Source organism: Pseudorasbora parva, chromosome 18 (genome assembly GCF_024679245.1).
Source record: "Pseudorasbora parva isolate DD20220531a chromosome 18, ASM2467924v1, whole genome shotgun sequence".
Lineage (NCBI taxonomy): Eukaryota > Metazoa > Chordata > Actinopteri > Cypriniformes > Gobionidae > Pseudorasbora > Pseudorasbora parva.
Genome location: NC_090189.1, coordinates 29,889,263 through 29,910,845, shown reverse-complemented (window position 1 = coordinate 29,910,845; position 21,583 = coordinate 29,889,263). Strand labels below are relative to the sequence as shown.

Genomic DNA, 21,583 nt, shown 5'->3' with positions numbered 1-21,583 from the left:
CACACACCTAAGCCTCATTCATTGTCTATGACATGGATAACAGACTTCTTGCCTGAATACTTACTTCCAAAGAGCTGCTACTTGCGCCTCGTGTCTCTGATTCCCCAATGATCCTCTTCTCTGCCAGTAAGCCACTTCCCTTACCTGTGTATGCACCTGTTTGGACCATCCCTGGAAGTGTGTGCCCAGTAGAAATCTTGTTCCAGGACTGGGGCCCTTAGGGAAGCTCCTTATAGGCTCTCTGGGCCCCCCTGTACACAGTCCAGTCTATGTATTTTTTATTTTTTTATTTTTTATTTTTTTAAGTAAGATTTATATTGTTATGCATCTTTGTTTTTGTTTTTTACCTAAATGTTTTTGTGCAGGGTTTCACAGAGCTCACTATATTTTAGGACATGTCCTACCCCTTTTCTAGGAGGGATACCATCCTGCAGATTTTAGCTCCAACCCTAATCCATCACACCTGAAAAATTTAACCAAAGTCTTCAGTAATACTTAGACAATTATATGTTGTATCAGAAATTCCATTAGATGTATATGATTGATTAGGAATGGTGCTAAACCCTGTAGGACCTTGCAAGATGGGGCCTCCATGGATTGGACTTGTTTGTTCAGCACATCCCACATATGCTTGATTGAATTGAGAGCTGGTAAATTTGGAGATCAAGTTAACACGTCAAACTCGTTTTGTGCTTCCAAAACCGTTCCTGAACAATTTTTGCTTTGTGGCTGGGCACATTATCCTGCTGAAAGAGGCCACAGCCACCAGGCAATACTGTTTCCATGAAAGGGTGTACAATACATGGTCTGCAACAATGCTTATGTAGGTGATGCATGTCAAAGTAACATCCACATGGATGGCAGGACCCAAGGTTTCCCAGCAAAACATCGCCCAAAAGCATTACGCTGCCTCCACTGGCTTGCCGCCTTCCTAGTCACCTAGTCATCCACGTGATATAAAAGAATGTGGGCCTTTCGGCGGTGGACGGGTCGGCATGGGCACCCTGACTAGTCTGCGGCTATGCAGCCCCATACGCAACAAACTGATGCACTGTGTACTCTGACACCTTCCTATTAGAACAAGCATTAACTTCTTGAGCAATTTGAGCTACAATAGCTTGTCTGTTTGATCGGACCACACAGGTCAGCTTTCACCCACCACATGCATCAATGAGCCAAGGTGGCTGCCCAAGACCCTGTCGCCGGTTCACCACACTTCCTTCCTTTGAAATTTTGATAGATACTGGAAACACCCCACAAGAGCTGTGGTTTTGGAGATTTGACTTGCTGCCTAATATATCTCACCCACTAACAGGTGCCATGATGATGAGAATAATCTGCGTTATTCACTTCACCTGTCGGTGGTCATAATGTTATGCCTGATCGGTGCATAATACATAGTTTGAACTTTACAGTGTAACCTTAATCAGAACCATATCTTAGTAGGACCATTTGAAATAAAACAGATGATCCCTTAATTAACCAGAAAGGTTATTTGACCTGCTGTATGTCTCATGTTTTTAGCAATTAGTTCAGAGTTGAACAAATGTATTATTTACTTAGCCTTGTTTAAATTTTTTCATTTATTCTATTTTAAACGCAATATAATTATCATATTATACCGACCAGAAAACGCTATGACGCGAACCAACGCGTCTTTAAAGCTGGCGTCGGCACCTAGTCGACCAATCAAAGACCGGTAAGCGCGACGCGACTAAAACGCTTCCAGTAGGCTACCCTGCAAGGGAACGCGACGCACAGCACATCACAGCTCTCATTGTGCTGGTTTGTGTTGTTTCATTGTTTTTGTTATATCCTGAACATTTAGTGTCAGGAAAGTGTTTTTCCTGTTCTAATCTCCACAGATAAACTCCGCAAAGAGGAAGATTAATTTAGGTTAACGTCAACAACAGCTTTGACAAGTGGATGTAAACTCCGTCTGGTGAAATGGAGCACCTGTCGTCGACCACCAACCGGTTCGTAAATGCGATGTACAGACAACGCGGTAAGGGGTGTTTTTGTTGTTGTTTTTATTAACTATTTATTTTCTAAATTATGGATATGCAAAATATAGGTCATATACACGTAGCTAACCGATTTTACATACGAATTTAACTTTTAATATGGTCTCTCTTCTCTTTGTTTACACATTCATTGGCTCAAGATCCTGAGGTATGCATGCATAACAATTCAACTACTCTTTTATGATTGAAATGTAGTTAAATTTTTAACAAAACAATCAAACTGTGCCTGCAGTCACGACCCCCACTTGTCTAGCATCTTACTGGAGATCAGAGCATTAGTGTGAGGTATTAATGTGTCTGAACTAATGAACAGTGACAGGCTGGATGAATGCGGGTCACGTTGTTTGCATTAGAGACTGAGCGACTTCCTGTGTTGAAGCTTTGTTTATTTTTGACATTCAAGCCTGTTGAGTGTCCTGTAAAATTATTACAAGTAACGTTACAGTAAAAACATGGTAGTTTGTTGACAAAAAGCTCTCTTTCTAAATACGGGGGAAACTGTTTTTCATGCAAATTGGAGTGTGACAGACCCAGTCCACAATCACTTTAATTGCATGGAATTAAGAACCCAGTGTTTAGAACGATATGATGTGAGAACTAATTTTTGGGGTGAGCAGATGGTAAAGTTATGTATAATTAAAAGCAATACACCCCTTATGAGTTTCATGCTTCCAATGCACTTCAATATAATTAAAGTAAATGGGGTCTGGGAAACGCATAAAAAAAGAAAAAAGAAAAAGAAAAGCTATTTTGCACAGTATGCCAAAGTATCATATACCATTACTATAGTGCGCACGGATAATGTGATATTAGATATTAGATTCTGAAGTTGGGGTTGTTGCGCTAGCCCTGAGTTTATGCCCTGAGTGGGCATTCCAGTTAAAAGTTACGACTGGAAACTAGGATTCTTCCACTTATTTAGAGTTTATCAGAGTGTATCTGTGTCCTATATCTGCAGTTGTCTAGTTTAGCCATAGAAGACTGTGAGGACGCTGAACTGGCCTATACCATGAGAGACCTGCCCCCTAGAGCCGATCACACTTTCCCTGGACAGGAGGTGCCCATGATGGACAGGGAGCCCGATGGCAGCACCCACCCTCACACCCCAGGGATGTCCACTTTCACACGACCGATGAGCAGAAGTCTCCTGGGCTCTGAGCCAGAGTTACCTCGCCGTGGCCCGCTCAGCTCCATGAGCTCTCTAGATTCTCCCCTGAGCCCCTCTCGCCCAAAAAGTCCTTGGGGCAGATTTGAACCCTATGACTCAGCTGAGGTAATGATAATGCTCTGTTTGTGCTGTAATAGTGACTCAGGCTATAATATTGCTATATAATATTGCTATATAATATTGCTATATAATATTGCTATAATATTGCTTGCTCCAAACTTTAAAAAAATTAGATCACCATCTGAGAATTAATTTTTTATTTTATTTTTAGGATCAAGATAAGGAGTATGTTGGCTTTGCGACGCTGCCTAATCAAGTGCACAGGAAATCTGTGAAAAAGGGGTTTGCCTTTACTCTTATGGTGGCAGGTGAGGTCATCAGATTTCAAAGACAGGTAGCTTAAGTAAAAGTTATATTCTGTGTTGGGGTAACTTATTACAAGTAACTGGTAATCAATTACATTTTTTTAAGTAACTAGTAAAGTAACACATTACTTTTAAAATGTAGGCAAGGCAAGTTCATTTGTATAGCACATTTCATAGCCAATGGCAATTCAAAGTGCTTTACACAGAAATGAATTAAAATAGCGGTAACATGCATGAGAAAAAAAGAGTACCATGTGGACAAATACAAAATTAAAAACAAGCATAGTTAAAACAGTTGTAATAATAATAATTTTAAATAATTTAAAAAAAGGACAGATCCACAATAATGGTCTGATATAAAACTAAAACATTCTTCAGTTTACAGCCTACATACATGTACCATCTCTATTAGAACACCTCTCCTTTATTTCTTTCTTAAACACATTCATAACATCCATTTTAATCACTATTCCCTGATTTTTACTCAGCAACCTTCTTGTTAAACCCATTTTTACTCATCATACCCTCCACAGATTTACACATACTCAAACCTTATTGTCAAACTTACTATTTCCATCAAACCCAGGAAGCTGGTTCCAACTGCGGCTGGCATAATGGCTAAAAGCACTCTCCTTGCTTTGAGTTAACTCTTGGTATTTCTACTGATTTGATCCTGCTAATCTGAGTGACCGGTTGGGTTTTGTATTTAATCAGCATATCTGCAATGTATTGAGGTCCTAGCTCATTGAGTGATTTATAAACAAGTAATAGTACTTTTAAAATCGATCCTAAATGTAACTGGAAGCCAGTGTAAAGACCTGAGGACTTGTGTGATATGTACACAAAATGTGAGTTACTTTGTTACTTTACAGCTCACCTGTCCCAATGTTGAAAAATCGTAAGCACAAAGGCATTTACTCTTCTCACTTGCACAAAAAAGATTCCGTATTCCTCAAAATGAATACAAATGCAAAATCAGAATACTATGCAAACCTTCAATAATTAAATGTTAAATAAAACAAATTTATTTATGCATTTTTATCTCACTTTATAGACCAATGTACTTGCTGCTTTGACTTTGGATGATTCCGTTAAACCATACCCAAAAATGACTTTAGATTTTCTTGTTTTTATTGAAGTAAGTGTTAAACATTTTTCTCCTGCATCCCATTATTCCGTTATCCAGAATGGCAGCACAGTTGAAAGGTTTGTTTGAGCTGCGCCCTCTACTGTGCACGTGAATTTGCATTTCCTTCAACCTGAGGCTTTCACTTATGTGAAAGAGTCTTTACATTTGCTCAAATATAACTTTTATTTTATTTTATTTATTATTATAAAAAAAGAAAGAAAAACCAGCCCAGGTGAAAAAAGTAATGGTAATGTAACATCACTTTTCTTAAAAAGTAACTAGGTAACGCAATTAGTTACTTTTTAAGGGAGTAACGCAATATTGTAATACATTTCTTTTCAAAGTAACTTTCCCCAGCACTGGTTATATTTGATGTGCTATAAAATTTTCTTTTGATTCTTCTAGGGGAGTCCGGTTTAGGGAAATCTACACTAGTCAACAGTCTCTTCCTCACAGACCTTTACAAAGACAGGAAGATGCTCAATGCTGAAGGTAAGCGTCAGAGATATTATCATTAACTATACAAATAAAACCATATAACGCTTTCAATAATTCAAATGACTTAAGCTGAAATATGTATTCATTCGACTGAAATGAAATAAAATATAAATACAATGACGTAAATACACCATCACGCATATTTTTAATTTCTTAATTAAAATTAATTTTGATAATTGCGGATGATTGACATCAGAAGTTTTTTTTTTCATCCACCTGGAGAAGGAGCTTTGATTTAGTTTTATTTTAGTTACACTTTCTTTTCTTTTTCTTTTACATTTGAGTGACAGGTGTGAGGGGATGATCACACAGAACACTGTTTTACTCATAAATTATCATATAGAATTGCAGTTTTTATTAGAATAGGCTACGTAATAACTGCAAAGCAGCAGCGATGACGAATAGAAAAGGCAGGGTCTTGAGCGCAAACCGCTCTGACAGAGCTTTATGATTGGCCCACAGCAAACTTCTTACATCAAGGCAAGGCACGTTTATTTATATAGCACACTTCATACACAATGACATTTTAAAGTGCTTTACATAGAAAGGAATTAAAATAGGGATAAAAAATGCATAAGAAAAAGAATACAATGTAAAGAGAATTAAAAATAATAAAATGATGATAACCAAAGAAAAGAACAAAGGTGAACTAAAACAGTTATAAAAAGAATTTTAAAAAAATGATGCATAGATAAGGTGATGATAAGACATGCAGTCCGACATACAGTGGCACAGTACTCATTCAGTAAATGCACAGCTAAACAGATGTGTTTTGAGTCTGGATTTGAATGTGGCTTCTATTGGAGCACATCTGATCTGTTCAGGAAGCTGGTTCCAACTACGGCTGGCATAATAGCTAAAAGCAGACTCTCCTCTCTTTGAGTGAACTCTTGGTATTTCTAACTGATTTGATCCTGCTGATCTGAGTGATCGGTTGGGTTTGTATTTAATCAGCATATCTGCAATGTATTGAGGTCCTAGCTCATTGAGTGATTTATAAGTTACATTACAGTGCACTCGGACCTTGTACATGCTCATACCGGTAATCTTGTATGTATGAATCTTGTGTGTAATCTAAAAAACAGTAAATACTGTGTGTGTGAAAGGCTTATGTAGGCATGGTCAACTCAGGTTGTAAAATGTCATATGGTATACCGACCAAAATTTTGTAATATTTGATTTACTTTGAAAAATTTATTTCAAAACCTTTTGAAAAAGATTTGTACACTTTCATATATTCAAGGTGTAAGGAAAATGAATACTTGATGGTCGCACTCGCACCACATGAAATTTTTAAAGTTATCTAAAAATGTTTTTAAATGGTATATACAATTTTTTTTCTTTTTTTAAAAGCCATATAAAACTAACATGAATACAATTGCCTATCTAAAACCTTGGGATGTGCGTTTTAAACCAAAAAAATTTTTCATTTGCAGAACGGATCTCGCAGACAGTGGAGATCACAAAACACACTTTGGCTATAGAGGAGAAGGGAGTCAAGTTGAGACTCACCATCGTGGATACGCCAGGATTCGGGGATGCTGTCAACAACACAGAGTGGTAGGACTGCGTTATTAGTCGTTTCTCTCAGGAAAAAGTTTCTATGACTGTCATATTTTGCGATTGTTACTCATGATAAGATTTTGTTTTTGTGACTTTGTTGATACAAAGTATCTATCAAATACATTTGCTCATTTTCAGCTTTTTAATATCCATTTAATGTTCACTGTAATAGCTGGAGGGCCGTTGTGGACTACATTGACCAGCAGTTTGAGCAGTACTTTCGTGACGAAAGCGGCCTCAACCGTAAGAACATTCAGGACAACCGTGTGCACTGCTGCCTCTACTTCATCTCGCCGTTTGGCCACGGGTAACACACCCTGACAAAACAAGTTGAAGTGCTTGTTATTCACAAGTAGTGATGAATAGTTTGGCAACAAGTGTTTAAGACTGGTTGGCCAAGATAATGAAAGTGCTGTTTTTAAAGAGTGCAATGTGCTTAAAGGTGCACTATGCAACTTTCTTTCCACTGGAGGGCTCCTATTCTAAACAAAGGCATAGTTTGATGACACCAGGTGTGAGTGCAGTATTTTGGGACATGTGGTCTTCACCTCACAGCCGGTAGAAAATAGGACTCGGGCAAAAATCATGTTCATTGATGCGGTTATTAACATTACTGTAGTGTAAAGCAGAGCAGGACCGAGTGTTGTGGGGCTGAGCACGGCTGCTGGAGCGATTGTTATACAAACACACGGCTTGCGAGTACCGGGACTTTCATTATGAGGAGACGGAACACAGTCGCCAGGCGCGCGCACATCCGCTTTTTCCGGTCAGGTAAAGCAGCTATTTTTATTATATCAGATACATTTAAGGAGCCAAGGGCTTCGGCCATCCGTCCGCTCTCTTCCCTGAACTGAAATGAAGTAGTGGGCTGTACTTTCCACACGATTGACATCAGGTTCAAGTACGCCCACAAGCCATGCGAGGTATTTGTGTATTGCAGGTTGGCTGGTGGTTATGTTGCCCGCATACCGCCTCCCATGGCCGAGACTGGTATTACGACACCTGTCAGGCCGGGGCTAGTAATGCTACTGCTAATTAAAGGGGGGGTGAAATGCTGTTTCATGCATACTGAGCTTTTTACACCTTTAAAGACTTGGATTCCCATCCTAAACATAGACAAAGTTTCAAAAACTAATGTTGGACGTTTGATGGAGTATTTCTGTGTCAAAAATACTCCTTCCGGTTTCTCACAAGTTTCGGCGAGTTTTTTTCGAGTATGGGTCTAATTGACGTTAAATAGAGCGGAAGGTCCTTGTATGGGCCGTTCGGGCTCTTCTCCCGGAAGGGTGCGCGCGCGCGTAACTAGAGGGAGAGAGAGGAAATGCACGCTGTAAACACTCTCTCAGGTGCAGATCCAGTCGTCCGTGAACACTTATGTCGCGCCCCGGGAAGGCAGCGCTGCATTTGAACCGATTTGAACGCAGAAATGACGGGAAGCTTCAAGGCATCGCTTCAGTCGCGTCGCAAAGTGGATTTCCACGGTCACTGCTGTCACAGGACTTCACCAAATCATACCAAAGAAGTGTGTTTTTGACAGAGCGGTCCTGCTTTGGAAGATGCCGGTGAGTAAATCAACTTCAAATGTCTCTGCTATTGGCTACCGTCGCATGAGTAAACATCAGTAAACGATACGATCGCGTGCTTCGTCATTCAAATGCGCTAACGGTTACTCCATTGCTGTTCTGTATAACGTTACACTAGTCTGACGTGCAAAACCGTTCTGCTTGCTACTTCTAAGGTCTAGTCGCATACAATAGTCCATAAACCGAATCATGTCCTCATACACTGCGAGTAAAGACACAGAAATGTGGAGAGGCCATTAAATACAGTAACTTACATACCACAGAGACGGACGTCCTGATGTTGCCGTTTCTCCTGTTCAGTTTATTTCTCCCTCAGATTTGATTGTGGATCATTATCTGTATTAGCTGAGATAGATGGGTTTCTCCACGCTTGAGGACGTCACCGCTTTGCGCGCTTGTGATTCTTTAGCTCCGCCCACACGATACGCCTCCAGGCGCTCGGTTTTTTCCGGAAAGACTCGGTACAGCCCATATTGCTTTTATAAATATGATAAAACTAAAGACTTTTCGGAGATATAAAGGATGCAATACTACTCTATAGGTACTCAAGATTGACATGAGATTGACTGAAACTGAGTGTTTCACCCCCCCTTTAAGGTTGATATCTCTGCAGCATTATAACTTGACTTTTTTTTAAGGACATCTTCGCCCTTATTTCTTCTCATTCTTTTGATGCGTGTAGGTCACTTTTTGGATATTTTTACCTCAATTATTTACACATGGCACCTTTTAAGGGCTGTTTATTTGACACCATTTTCAACTAAAAACTGAAAACTCTTGTGTTTTAAGCATTTATTTACACGACAAAGTCATTTGGGGGGCCTTAAAATGCAAACGGGATCCTAAAAAGGATTTAAAGTGCAAGGCTTTGAAAATTACATCATTATTGTCTCCATGTAAACAACAAAAAGGCGAATTTGTGAAAACTCTGACATGCATATTGCATATGCAGTCTATAAAGCACATGGCGTTTCTTTACAAAGTGACATCACCAACTACTGGCCTGGCAGCAGAATACATAATTCGCGCACGTACGACAAAGTTGTCAAAAGAAAAACCTCTCCGTTTTTAGAACATTGTCATGTAAAACGTGCCTTGTTCTAGCTTGTACAATTCTGGACAATGAAACTGCACTTCTGTAACTGTACTGCTAGCACTTCTCATGTTATTGTATGGAAGCTTCTTTCTGCCATGGAATAAAAAGTAACTAGGACCTTTTTGTCTAACTTTTTTTTCTTCTTTTTTTTTTCTTTTTTCTCCACAGTTGCAAGATTGTCTCGCAATTGCCTTTTTTTCCCCTTCAAATCCAAGTTTGTCTTGCAATTCTACACCTAATCCTAAACCTACCTATACTGGCAATTTAGTGGGGTGTACTGTAATCTGACGGGGTACAGAATTCTGCACAACATTGGAAACAAGCTTGCATTTTATTGCCTACTAATATGGAACGCTTGTTGTATTCCTTTAAGTTGCTTTGGATAAATGCATATGCTAAATAAATGTACTACCCCATGTGCCATAAAGGGGAACCGACGACTGATTTTTAAAGTTATTATGCTTTCCAGAAACTGTTGTGACTAGCTAGTTAATTTCTCCAACGATGCGTCATACTATAATGATAACGAAGTATTGGTTAGGTCATTGTAGATAAAACAAACTCGGGGGTGATTAAATGGCCGGCATTTAATGTTTAATAATTTATATATCTGAGAAATAAATGTTTAGGCTACTATTATCGTTTCCCCTTTTTTTACTTTTTTTTTTCTCAGTTTTACAGATTCAGCTTCACATATTTTAGAAACTTGAACTGTCAACCAATATTCACAATGACAATTTGGCTTTATAATATATAGATCTGGAGTTTTTACTACATTTTCCTGGAAATGTACCTCAGGAATCATGGGAGTGATTGTTTTTTTTTTTTTTTTGTTTTGTTTTTTTCCCTCTTGTCACAGTCTCAGGCCGATGGATGTGGAGTTTATGAAGACGCTACATGAGAAGGTCAACATAGTGCCTGTGCTTGCCAAAGCAGACAGTCTCAATCCAGCAGAAGTCAGAAAAATGAAAATGAAGGTCCGTATGCTCCATGTATATGAATACTGGTTTGTGCATATCGTTACAACCTTATCTAGAGTGAGGAACACAAGTGAAAGCACAACTTTAGGGATGCACAAATGCCAAAACTACAAAGCAACACAAGCAAGCTCCTAGCAGGAACAACTAAATTCCCTACCAAAGAAAAACAATAAAATAAAAATATGATTTACTACCCTACACCCTGACTAATTAAAACAATGTGTAGACTCTAGGGGCCCGTTCTTTGTACCTCGCTTAATTGATTTGACGGATCCCAGATCTTTTAATCGTGATAACTGATCTCTGACTAATTTGGTTCTTCAAACGAATATGCGGATTGGATTAAAATATCTGGATTAAATTGAGATCACTGCTCATGCCTGTGTTCCCTGAAGAGGGCAGATGCATCGATACTCGAAACCACGATCAGCAATGCAGCGATTGGCTGGTGTCAAGACAACGTAATGACATATAATTATAAAAGCCACCTGGCAAAACCAAAGACCGTAAAAAAATATGGACGACTCGACATCATCCGTTTCCTCTTGGCAGATTTGAAGCTTTCAGGCGGCCTTGCACGGCGCGGACATCTTGGGACCGAGTCTGCGCAGTAGCGATTTCGGGACCGGAGTTGCGCAGTAGAGCGCAGGAAGTAGAGCAGGAAGTACAGCTGCGATATCAAAAGCCTGCCCACACTCTCGCAGATGCAGAACAATTAATTATGTTGGTGTGAAATAAACAGTTATGGAAATGTAGAAATTAAAGCTAAAGCTCCAATTTGCTCCCAAAAATTTAGGGTCACACCCCCTGTTTTTATAGCATCAAATAACTAACTAAAACTAAACTCATTTTTAAAACGAACACCTGAAATGAAATCATCGTGATGATAATTGCCTTCAGTGACATAAACTAAGTTTGGGGAAAACATTTTGAAGTGTAATTTTATTATTTAGTTTGTCTCGCGTCCATTAGAAATCACAGAGGGGCGGCTATACTGGGACCGGTCACCGGGGGGCGATCGAGGCGCGAAAGCTTCAGTAAATGAGAGGGAGACTGCAGGCTTGGGCAAAACTTGTCAAAGGAAAAAAAAAGAAAACACAGCCTTACAGGATTTAAAGGATCTGCTGCTAACATCTTTATGTCCGATACCACAGCACACCTTCAGAGTTCTAGTGGAGTCCATGCCTCAATGGGTCAGGGCTGCTTTGGCAGCAAAAGGGGGACCAATACATTATAAGGTCATAATTTTATGCCTGATCAGTGTATATCACAGTCCCGGCAAGTTTGTTTTCTCTCTAGATTCGTGAGGAGATTGAGAGACTCGATATCAACATCTACCAGTTTCCTGAGTGTGATTCAGACGAGGATGAGGAGTTCAAACTTCAGCACCAGGAACTGAAGGTGACCCGACCCAGCTCCATATGTACGTCAAATTCACCAGAACACAGACTAAATTCAAATGTGTATTTCCTTCTTTGTTACAGGACAGCATTCCTTTTGCTGTGATTGGCAGTAACGTCCAAGTTGAAAGCCAAGGCAGGCGCTTCAGAGGCCGTCAGTACCCCTGGGGTGTGGTGGAAGGTACTCGGACTCTAGCATAATGCCGTTGAATACATAATTTGTCTGAATGTATATGAATAAAATAAACTAATTAAATGTTCCTGCAAATAATTTATGCTGTAGTAATCTTTTGTAAATGGCCTTAAGTTAATTCATGTTAAGCAGTACTAGGTACTATACAACAAAATGTAAATGATATTATTGGCCAGTGATGAATTTAAATTTGGATCCTACTTTACCTGTATACAAATTCATCCAATAATATTGCAATTTAATTGAATGTATATTTGACCTTTTTACAGCACTACCATTTTCATGTTTTTACACTAGAGGGAGCGTTTTGCTTTTAAGAAATACATGCTCTGTTTTAATGTTATTTTAAGGTGGAGTAATATTAAATGAACTGCAAAACTCATCATTTCGTCCGCATGCCCCGTGTCACCTCATATACCCTAGTTTGCTAACCACTGCTATAAGGCATGAAGATATTATAACATCATGATTTCCTGTAAAGCAGCTTTGACACAGTGTTTTTGAAAGGTGCTATACAAATTGGATTTGACTTGACTCTTGCAGTGGAAAACCCAGCGCACTCCGACTTCCTGAAGCTGAGGAACATGTTGGTGCGCTCACACATGCAAGACTTGAAGGACGTGACGCGAGAAACACATTACGAGAATTACCGCGCTCAGTGCATCCAGAATATGACCCGCATGGTGGTCAGGGAGAGGAAACGCAGGTCAGAGGATAAACTGACATCACATGATCACTGTACTCTGCAGTCCAGATGAATGGTGTTCCTGATCATTATAAGTGCTTCATCTTACGGTTTCATTGGTTGTGTTCGTTCATCCAGTCTGTGTAACCGGTTGAGAGACAGCGCCTCAGAACTTCCTGTGCCTTTGGTGCCTGTGGACAGTGACACGGAGCGCCTTATTTGGGAGAAAGATGAGGAGGTAATATCGTTTTTTGTTGTTTTTTTTAAACTAGACCATGCAATGACTTCTATTCAGAATGGATTCACTGGATGGATCTGCTATTTAAAAAAGAAAAGTCAAAGAATACGTATTTTGCACTTGATACTCATTTCAAGTACAAATATGAAATAAATGGTTGTAATTTTGTTTTAAGTCTGTACAGTATGCATAGTGCAACAATAAAATTTGTACGTTAGTATATTTCAACACAGCCAATGTTTCACTCTTTCCTTCCGTTTAAACTTTTAATTCATGGCAATATAATTGTTCAATCAATTCATCTTTGTCCTCCCTTTTTCTTCTGCAGTTACGGCGAATGCAGGAAGTTCTGGAAAGGATTCAGGAACAGATGCGTCATGGATATTAAGACAGACTTATCCATTAATGTAGATGTGTTTATGATTGAAATACAGTTAGACATGTTGACAGTTTTGAAGGAAACTGCAGGGAATACATTAACTGTAAAATGTGTCCTGTGAATATGTGTTTGAAGGAATATGTGCTAAATTAGCCTTCAGAATCATCAGGAAGAGTATTTAAATAATTCACATTTAGATGACAAAATATACTTTTTATAATGTAAATATGAACAGTTAGTGTGGTATACAAGAAATTAGACCAGTACAACTTGACTTGTAAATGTCATAAGATTTATTATGAATCGTCATTTTCTGTAGTAATCTAGCATATTTTTAATAAGTTTTATTACTATTTAGTTAAACATGGTGGACAATTCGATCTTAATGCAGCCCAAAATGTACAGGCGATATAACTTAAACTTTCTCCATAGGGAAAAATGCACAGTTTTTCATATATTTATATATAATATCAATGTAGAATGAGGTCTAACGGTCCCGTCCACATCATACAGTATGAAACATGGTCCCAAAAATGAAATAAGGGAAGGGATTAACATTTAAACAAACAAACAAAAACTGCAATCTACATGCAAAACCAGGCATCAGCATAATCGTAAAATACATACACATATATGTGAATGCGTGCATATACCTCACATGTATACATACATCCATACACATATATTCAAAAAAAAGAAAAGAAAAACACACTAATAAGTTTCACAAAGGTTAGGCTATTTTTTTTTTGTTTGTTTGTTTTTAACTGAGTGTGAAGCACAGATTGTATCATTTCATCTTCACATCCCCCATAAAGAAAAAGGAACAGAAAACCCAAGCCTCGAATTTGGGGCATTTGCAGCAGGAAGAGGATGTTAAGAGCAGGAATCACAGTGTTCCGTTTGAAAGTGACAGTATAAAGCAAAAATGTGTTGTAGGCCTACCTAACCATCGACAGAAAACCGTCGAGTTCACATGGGGACACTGTAAGAGGGCTACTTTGTGCAGGTTCAACAATGACTTCTATTGGTAATGGGGCTTTTTGTCCTGATGTCCTTGTTTAAAACAGAAAACGGCATGTTTTAACCTCCTATAATGCTTTTCAACAAGCGCCTACTTCATGACAATTGACACAATCGCGCATATAAATGAAAATGGCTGTGCAGCGATGAGCGCAGAATGTACACCGCGACACTGAGCCACACTGGACAAGTGCGCGCGCAATAGAAGCCATCTATGAACGTGCGCGGTTGGTTTACGTTAAGACTTCATTCAACGTGTTCCTACAAGCACGAGAACATTGGTAATGCTGCTGATTTAAAGAGACGGAAATGCCCGACATCTCGACGGTCTGTACCACGCCGTATGTAACATTTTAAGAGTTTGAAACGTTAATCAAGTATTGTTATCATGTTAAATATCTGAGCACTTGATGAAAGTTATAAATGTTTGTACTTTCAAATACATGTCTGCGTACAGGTCTTTCTTAAATGCTGAATTGCATGTTAGTTGAGTTTCCTTATTATGACCCATTAATTCGCCTCGATCCTTTTAATAGTACTTTTAAGTATGTTTCGTGTGTGACTGGTCAACGGTCATGGCAGTCTTGTGCGCGTGCGCTTCTTATTCAGCAATGTTGTTGCATTGCGTAGGCAGCAGGTGGCGCCGATGGGCTTGAATTGAGGCGTAGGCACTTGCATTTACTCATACAGACACTTAGAGAATTCTGATCTTTCTGAAGTCTGAATGTACCTTTTTTGTATTCAAAAGCCCCGTTTGAAGAGTTTTAAAAGCTCCTAAAAATATGGTTACACAGTAAACATTTATTTTTTTTCTTCTCATGCTTCCAGTATTGACCTTTAAGCACATATTTTTGATTAACATTGTGGAATCTTTTGGTGAATGAATGTAAAGCGTGAGAATTTGCATACAGAAAGGATAGGAGGATAAGAGAAGAACTGATTTGTTTTAGCACTCCACTCTCACATTACTAAAGACCGACACTCAATGTCTTCGAATTTAGTTAAGCAAGTGCATTACATGTATTTCATTCCAACGCTGCATGGCAAAAGACACGCAAGCCCCTTCTACACATGAAAGAGGACACGCTCCGATCCTGACAAGGTCCTGGCGTGAATGAGCAACAGTAGTGAATTTCTGACTGGGATCTAGTCGTTCTTTTAGTGATTAGATCGCCGTCTATCTTGCTCTCGCTCTGTGAGACCTCTTTTCATTTAAGTCTTTCTGCGCAACCTCTCTTTTCTCTCAGGCCAGCTTTAGTGTGCTGACGGGAAAAGGAGGAACAGTTACCATAGTCACTGGATTGAGCACCGTCTGGCCCACCAGCCCAGTGTGATGGTGAGCGACCACGGCCGTGGGTTTCCCCACCATGGTGGCCTGCTGGCCCGTGACCGGTGTGCCGTTAACTTGGGCGTGAGTGTGCGGGTGGTGTGCTAATGTGTGCGTAATGTGCCCCACCATCGTCGGTTGTGAGACGGCCACAGACTGAGGGTAAATGGCTGCGGGAAGGTGTGCCACGGGATGCACTGTGATGTGTCCAATTGGCTGGCCGGCACTAGAGGGCGCAATGTGCGCCAGATGTTTAGGCCCAGCTGGGATGACGTGATTGACGGCCTGGATGACGGACGCATGGGAAACGGAGGCGTGGGTGATGACTGTTGGCTGAGGAGGAGAGATGATGTGGGAAGGCGGTGCAGGGGCGATGGGTTGAGGGGTGACCAACGCTGGCTGCGGTTGGCTGGGTGGAGCTGAGGGTGGAGTGGTGGGTTTGTGTTGAATGGAGATGTGTGTAGGGAGGATGGAGGGTGGAGGCATGGCAGGACGGGGCTCCGAAGGTGCCGGTGCGGGCAGTTTTGGCGCAGAAGACGAGTGTGGAGAGGAGAGGAGGTCGTCCTCTACATCTTGGTCGAAGTTGTCTTCACCCTCTGAAAAAAGCGGAAAAAGATTCATGGTAATCAGATTTTACATTGTCTCTTACACCCTCAGACACATTCAAATTAATCATATCAGGGGGGAAGATTGATATTTGATATGAGCATGAAATCACACTTTCAGAAGAACAAATGGTACGAATCTTAAGAGAACCCGTTTCTGGTCTGGTGAAAGAAACCCCAACATGGCCTCAAAGGAAAGAATGAATAGTTAAAATTATTTTAATATATTAAACTTATTATCCATTCTATATCTAAATATTTTAAATGTTTTATTTCATTCTATGGGTCTGTTTCTAGTGCAAGGCTTTTACACCAATACAAAATATTCTATTTGAACTTTCTACCCTGAAAGTTCAAAGGTTTCTACAAAAATATTATGCAGCATGACTGTTTTCAAAATTGATGATAAGGAATGTTTCTTAAGCTGCAACTCTGCATCATGTGACACATTGGATCGCTATCGGAAAGAGTCACATGTAACCATGATAGTCTGGAAATATTGTCCAAATCCAATTAAAATTGTATTAGGATTTTAAGGGGTGGTTTAAACCTTCAGAAACTGAAAAGTACTGCACATGTGCAATGCTGTAGTCATGACGGATGACGCGAGGAACGAGCTGTTGAATGAAGTGTCAAATGACTGTCATGCTATTCTAAAATTCTCCTTTCACTTGTCGTCTGTGACGTGGAGCAGGACAACGTCCCATCGGTCCTTGTTTGGCACTCCACAGACGCCTTGTTTTGGGTGCGGGAAGGGGCATTTTTACTGGTTGATTACTATAAGCAGCACGACACAAAGCTTCATGTGCTTGTTTCGTCCTGAATTAGGACCCAAAATAGAGCAACATCAAGTCTGCTCTTTAAAACAAGTTATGTAGGAGAATGGTTACTATTCAATCAGTTTCAATGTGAAGATTGTGACAAACACGCACATAAACCTCATCCCTTTATTATCAATCGGAATTAATTCAAAATGCGTAGCTTGTGATGCCTGCTGGAAGTTCAGCTTAGCCATCACAGGAATGAAGTGTTGATAATCTGAAAGTTCACGTGTGTGTGTTGTACCTGATGCTGTTGATGTGGAGGCCTGATCATCTTCAGGTTGGACAGTTTGTCGGAGTATCCTGTCGATCTCTATGACGTCTATACACTGGCTCAACTCGTTCTTCAGATCCGCGAGTCTCTGCTGAGTGGCGATCTTCTCCCGTGCCAAGCGCTCCATCTCGTGCTCGTACTCCTTTTCTTTCCGCTTCAACGTCTGCAAGAAACACGACACGTTAGTCTGCATCACCAGCACTTTGACATTTGCATGAGTCATATTTATTCTTCGGACTAACACTCATCATCCCTCAAACACATTTTCATTATTACATTCCTTAAGGAAGCATGTTTTTAACAATTAAATGACATCTGAACTATATACATTTTTCTTTTATCTTGCTAAATAAATGGAAACCCACTGGTCATTGGCCACCCTACTCTCTAGATATTGGCACAACCCTACTCTTATACAAGTGTCATGGGACTTTGAATGATCACACAGAGTCAGGAACAGGATGTCTTATCTGAAGGACGGTGCTTGTTAAGGAATGAACTGATGTGACATCATTTAGAACAAAATCAGGCCAAAATGAAGTTCGTTTGGAGTTTGTTTTGAAAGCTCAAAACAGCTTTATAATACCATTGGTCCATGGCGATTATGTAATAGGCGGGTGTGGCTCTGAGGCTCCACCCTCTTTGAAGGGTAAAGGTTCACGCCATGTCGAAATTACCGCAATTACATGATTTCAACTTGTAAAAAGCGTTCACATCCTCATAGAGTTTTTAATTACAGCTTGTGAGACGGGAATCTGAGAACTCCTACTTATACCACGTGACTACTGCTGACTATTGCAGATTCATTTAGGCATTAATAGTGGTGCCATAAGGCTTGTTACACTTCAGACCGATCAGCAGCTGACTTGAAGCAGTACATGCTAGTAAGATATTTAATCCGACTTGAGACAGCACTGACGTCACGTCACATATGCCATCAAAGATGTCCGACTTCATGTCTCCGTTTTCAGCTCCTCCCCGACTGCAAGCGGCAACACTTGTCAATCGGTTACATCCAACCACAGCCTATGTCGAACACGCCTATAAAACGCCTTATTCCTAGCCTGACAAGCCAGACACACATCAAGATGTTTGGTCTGGAAACTCACCATAGACAGGGCTCAATCCGAGGGGCGGGATAAACGGTTGTCTTTCAAACTCCCTCTGCACGTGATAGGATAGAGCTACAACCAACCAGAGCAACGAAGGTAAAGCAGAGCTCGTTGATAGATTAAACTTTCGCCGTATCCGGTCGGCAAAACTCTGAACACATCTTCCCTTTTTAAGAATGACTTCAGTGCCGCTCTGTTCTTTTCTCAGAGAAAAGCTTAACTCCAAGTCTTCCAGAGTCGCGGTCAACGCTGATTCGAAAGACCGTCGTTCGCCAGTTTCTGTGTTTACTAGATGCACGCAAGCACAACTCGGCCGTCATTATGTTAAGCCCCGCCCACCGACTCTATACACGATGTGATTGGCCCGACCAGAGTTTGCCGTTTACAGCTCAGAAGTGTATTGAGAGTTGCTAGACGACACTCGTGGCAAATTAGATTTGCTGCCGCTAGGGTGCGTCTAGATTTCTAGGCTACATAATTCCCAGTCCTAAGACGTAAACAGCTCCGAATATAACATCACGTGTGTGCGACAAAATGGCGTTCTTTTGTTCAGTTTGAGTTCAGACGTCTGTTTTTCATGTTTAATACTGTCAAAGCTGCTTGAGTTTTAAGCAAACAATTGTATAAACTGCTATATAAATAAACGTGATGTGACTTTACTAGAGTGCCGAATTGCTGAGATCATGCAAACATATCCTCCATGTTCCTATGATCAGATGAACTTATGCTTTCTTTAAAAAAAAAAAAAAAGCTTGTTGTTGTTTTGTTGAGTTTTTTACATTTTATTTAGTTTTAGTGAGCTATTATTAACCCTGGAAGGAATACCCTGTGAAGTCTGCTTTGGATGTATGAAACGCACCTTAGATGTCAATAATGAAAATTTAAAACAGAGCAACAGTTTCAAGTCATAAGGGAAGAGGAAAAAAGGAGGAATAAAAAGAAAGGATGTGGCAGTGACACAGACGAACGGTTTGACCCACTTTCTTGTGTTAATCATCTGACTACAGCCATCAAACCAGGCCAACGGGAACAAAATGTCTGGATTTTGAAACCTTTGAAGAGGATCAGGTATGTCCATCCACATTCAAGAAACATACGTAAGAGAGGCCTGGCCGTGCGTGAGCAGAACTGCTCCGTGACAGCATGTTCAACATACGTGGTCATACGACTTTAGGAAACAAACTGTCCTCAGAGCAAAAGCAGTTTACACACCCCGCCCCATCTGTCAAAGCACGTGATGGCTCCTACACGCTCACATCAGTCAGTTTCCTCCTCCGTCCCTCCCTCACCTGTGCTCTGCCAAAGAAACTGTGACAACATGGGCATTTTGGCTCCCAATTAGCAGAAGCCCTGTGGAGTCACAGAGGACTGCGGTATACAGTAGAACAGAGCACAGCGAGACAGTGAGCCAGCGCGCAGAGAGAGTGAGCGTGCAGAGGTGGTTTTCGTGCGTGTCTGGGATTATATAACCCACTGATACAGTATTAAGGGAATATAAATGCGACTGGTGCAGTAGGTTGAGAGCAGAGGCAGAGAGAGAGGCTGTCCTAGTGAAGCCTGATCCAGGATTAGTCAGATTGGACTGTCTGGCCCTAACCCCCCTTCACACAGCAGGCAACACACACATAAATACATACAAGCCAACACCTTCTGTTTTCTGCATACAAGTAGCCTAATTAAAATGAAGAATATTAAAATATAATACATTCTTTTAAAACAGTATCTACTCCTCAAAAATGTAACTACAATGGTTATATTAAGCTGCAATGGAAATCATTTTTACATTGAAATAAAATTACACACTCACCAAGAACTAAGTGCAGAGATGTGCAGATATTAAAATTATAACCAATGGATAAGACATCCAAGTATTTGGGGTTTGTTAGGTGTGTTTTTTTGTTTTGCTTTTTACAATACAAGTCTCTTATTCTTACCAAGGCTGCATTTATTTGATAAAACATACAGTAAAACAGTAATATTGTGAAATATTACAATTTAATTTTTTTTAATATATATTAAAATTCAAGTTATTCCTGTGATGGCAAATCTGAATTTTCAGCATCATTTATATGGTCAAATGATCCTTCAGAAATTAATCTAAAATGTCGATTTACAGCTCAAACAACATTCCTTATTATCATCATCAGTGTTGAAATTATCATCAATGCTGCATAATATTTTTGTGGAAACCATGAAACATTTTTTTCAGGATTTTTGAATTAATAGAAAGTTTAAAATAACAGCCTTTATGTGAAATACAAATCTTTCGTAACATGATTTTAACCATCTGTCACGTTTGATCAGTTGACTGCATCCTTGCTTAAAGGTGCACTATGTAGTATTTTTGCTAGCCTGACGTGGTCATACTCAATTCTAGTCAGAATATGAATCAGAATATGAGAATATGAAACTGCTCCATTGGGCTGTGATTATGGGGTGTGTTTCAACCGAACCAGGAAAGACATCAATTGGATAGAGCTACAACCAATCAGAGCAACGAAGCCACGCATAACATTAGTTGTCAGACCCAGGAATGCGAATTTTAGCTGGCAACCTTGCAAAAATAACACACATTTTACCCCCCAAACGCCATTTTTTCCCCGGAAAAAAATGGCGTTTAGGATTTGAATAAATTCAACCAAGCCCCTTTGATGACGTGGATGATTACGTTACTGCTCATGATCTGTCCGTCATCGTCTAAAGCCCGCCCTGACAATTTCATTGGTCTGAACAGTTTCTGTTCAGGCATAATCACTCCTCTATGGATCGAGTCCAGACCGAACCGCCCGAGCTCAAATGTTGTGGGAGAGGCTGAGCTCGGCTGGCATCCCAGCTACATTTTTGCAGTAAAATATCCAAAAACCACCAGGCCAGTGTTATATATTTTGTTCAGTTGAGTTCTTACTATATCCCAAATGTTTCCAACTATTTGTAAATTGTGAGAAAATTGCTATTTTAACCAAGGAGCCGGGACGTCTGCTGGAGTCGCCTGTCAATTGCGTCATATCTGCGTTACTCTCGGTTTCATTTGACAGAAGTGCTTTACTCTTAGCAGTGTGAACAAGTATCACAGCAGCCGCTAGGCAAACGCACAGAGTAACATCATACCATAATTTTAAACAC

The 21,583-nt window shown here is 40.1% G+C and overlaps 2 protein-coding genes across 4 annotated transcripts in view; one reads left to right on the top strand and one right to left on the bottom strand.

Moving 5' to 3' along the window:
* Nucleotides 1-34: 34 nt before the first annotated feature.
* septin4a (septin 4a) lies at nucleotides 35-14,951 on the top strand. 2 transcript variants are annotated; one of them, XM_067424496.1, is made up of 13 exons: nucleotides 35-126; nucleotides 1,866-2,005; nucleotides 2,983-3,297; nucleotides 3,464-3,560; nucleotides 5,092-5,178; nucleotides 6,621-6,744; nucleotides 6,920-7,054; nucleotides 10,286-10,403; nucleotides 11,706-11,807; nucleotides 11,891-11,987; nucleotides 12,543-12,705; nucleotides 12,823-12,922; nucleotides 13,251-14,951. In XM_067424496.1, exons 2-13 carry the CDS (start codon nucleotides 1,985-1,987, stop codon nucleotides 13,308-13,310), a joined length of 1,419 nt encoding a protein of 472 aa, XP_067280597.1. In that variant the 5' UTR covers nucleotides 35-126; nucleotides 1,866-1,984; the 3' UTR covers nucleotides 13,311-14,951. The 2 variants fall into 2 exon arrangements, with proteins under 2 accessions (XP_067280597.1, XP_067280598.1); XM_067424497.1 differs by lacking the exon at nucleotides 1,866-2,005.
* A 144-nt stretch (nucleotides 14,952-15,095) lies between these two features.
* mntb (MAX network transcriptional repressor b) overlaps nucleotides 15,096-21,583 on the bottom strand; it is a 52,156-nt gene continuing 45,668 nt past the window's right edge. For both annotated transcript variants that reach the window (XM_067424494.1, XM_067424495.1), the window contains 2 exons: nucleotides 17,319-17,511; nucleotides 15,096-16,244 (listed from right to left, as the gene is read on the bottom strand). In XM_067424494.1, the coding sequence (XP_067280595.1) occupies nucleotides 15,565-16,244; nucleotides 17,319-17,511 (873 nt within the window). In that variant the 3' untranslated portion in view covers nucleotides 15,096-15,564. The remainder of the gene's footprint in view (nucleotides 16,245-17,318; nucleotides 17,512-21,583) is intronic.

Bases quoted from the DNA above. Each gene is read 5' to 3' on its own strand.
- septin4a (XM_067424496.1), top strand. From the start codon at position 1,985: ATGCGATGTACAGACAACGCG. The intron at 3,561-5,091 runs GTGAGGTCATCA...TGATTCTTCTAG, and splicing joins CTTTACTCTTATGGTGGCAG to GGGAGTCCGGTTTAGGGAAA. The intron at 7,055-10,285 runs GTAACACACCCT...CTCTTGTCACAG, and splicing joins ATCTCGCCGTTTGGCCACGG to TCTCAGGCCGATGGATGTGG.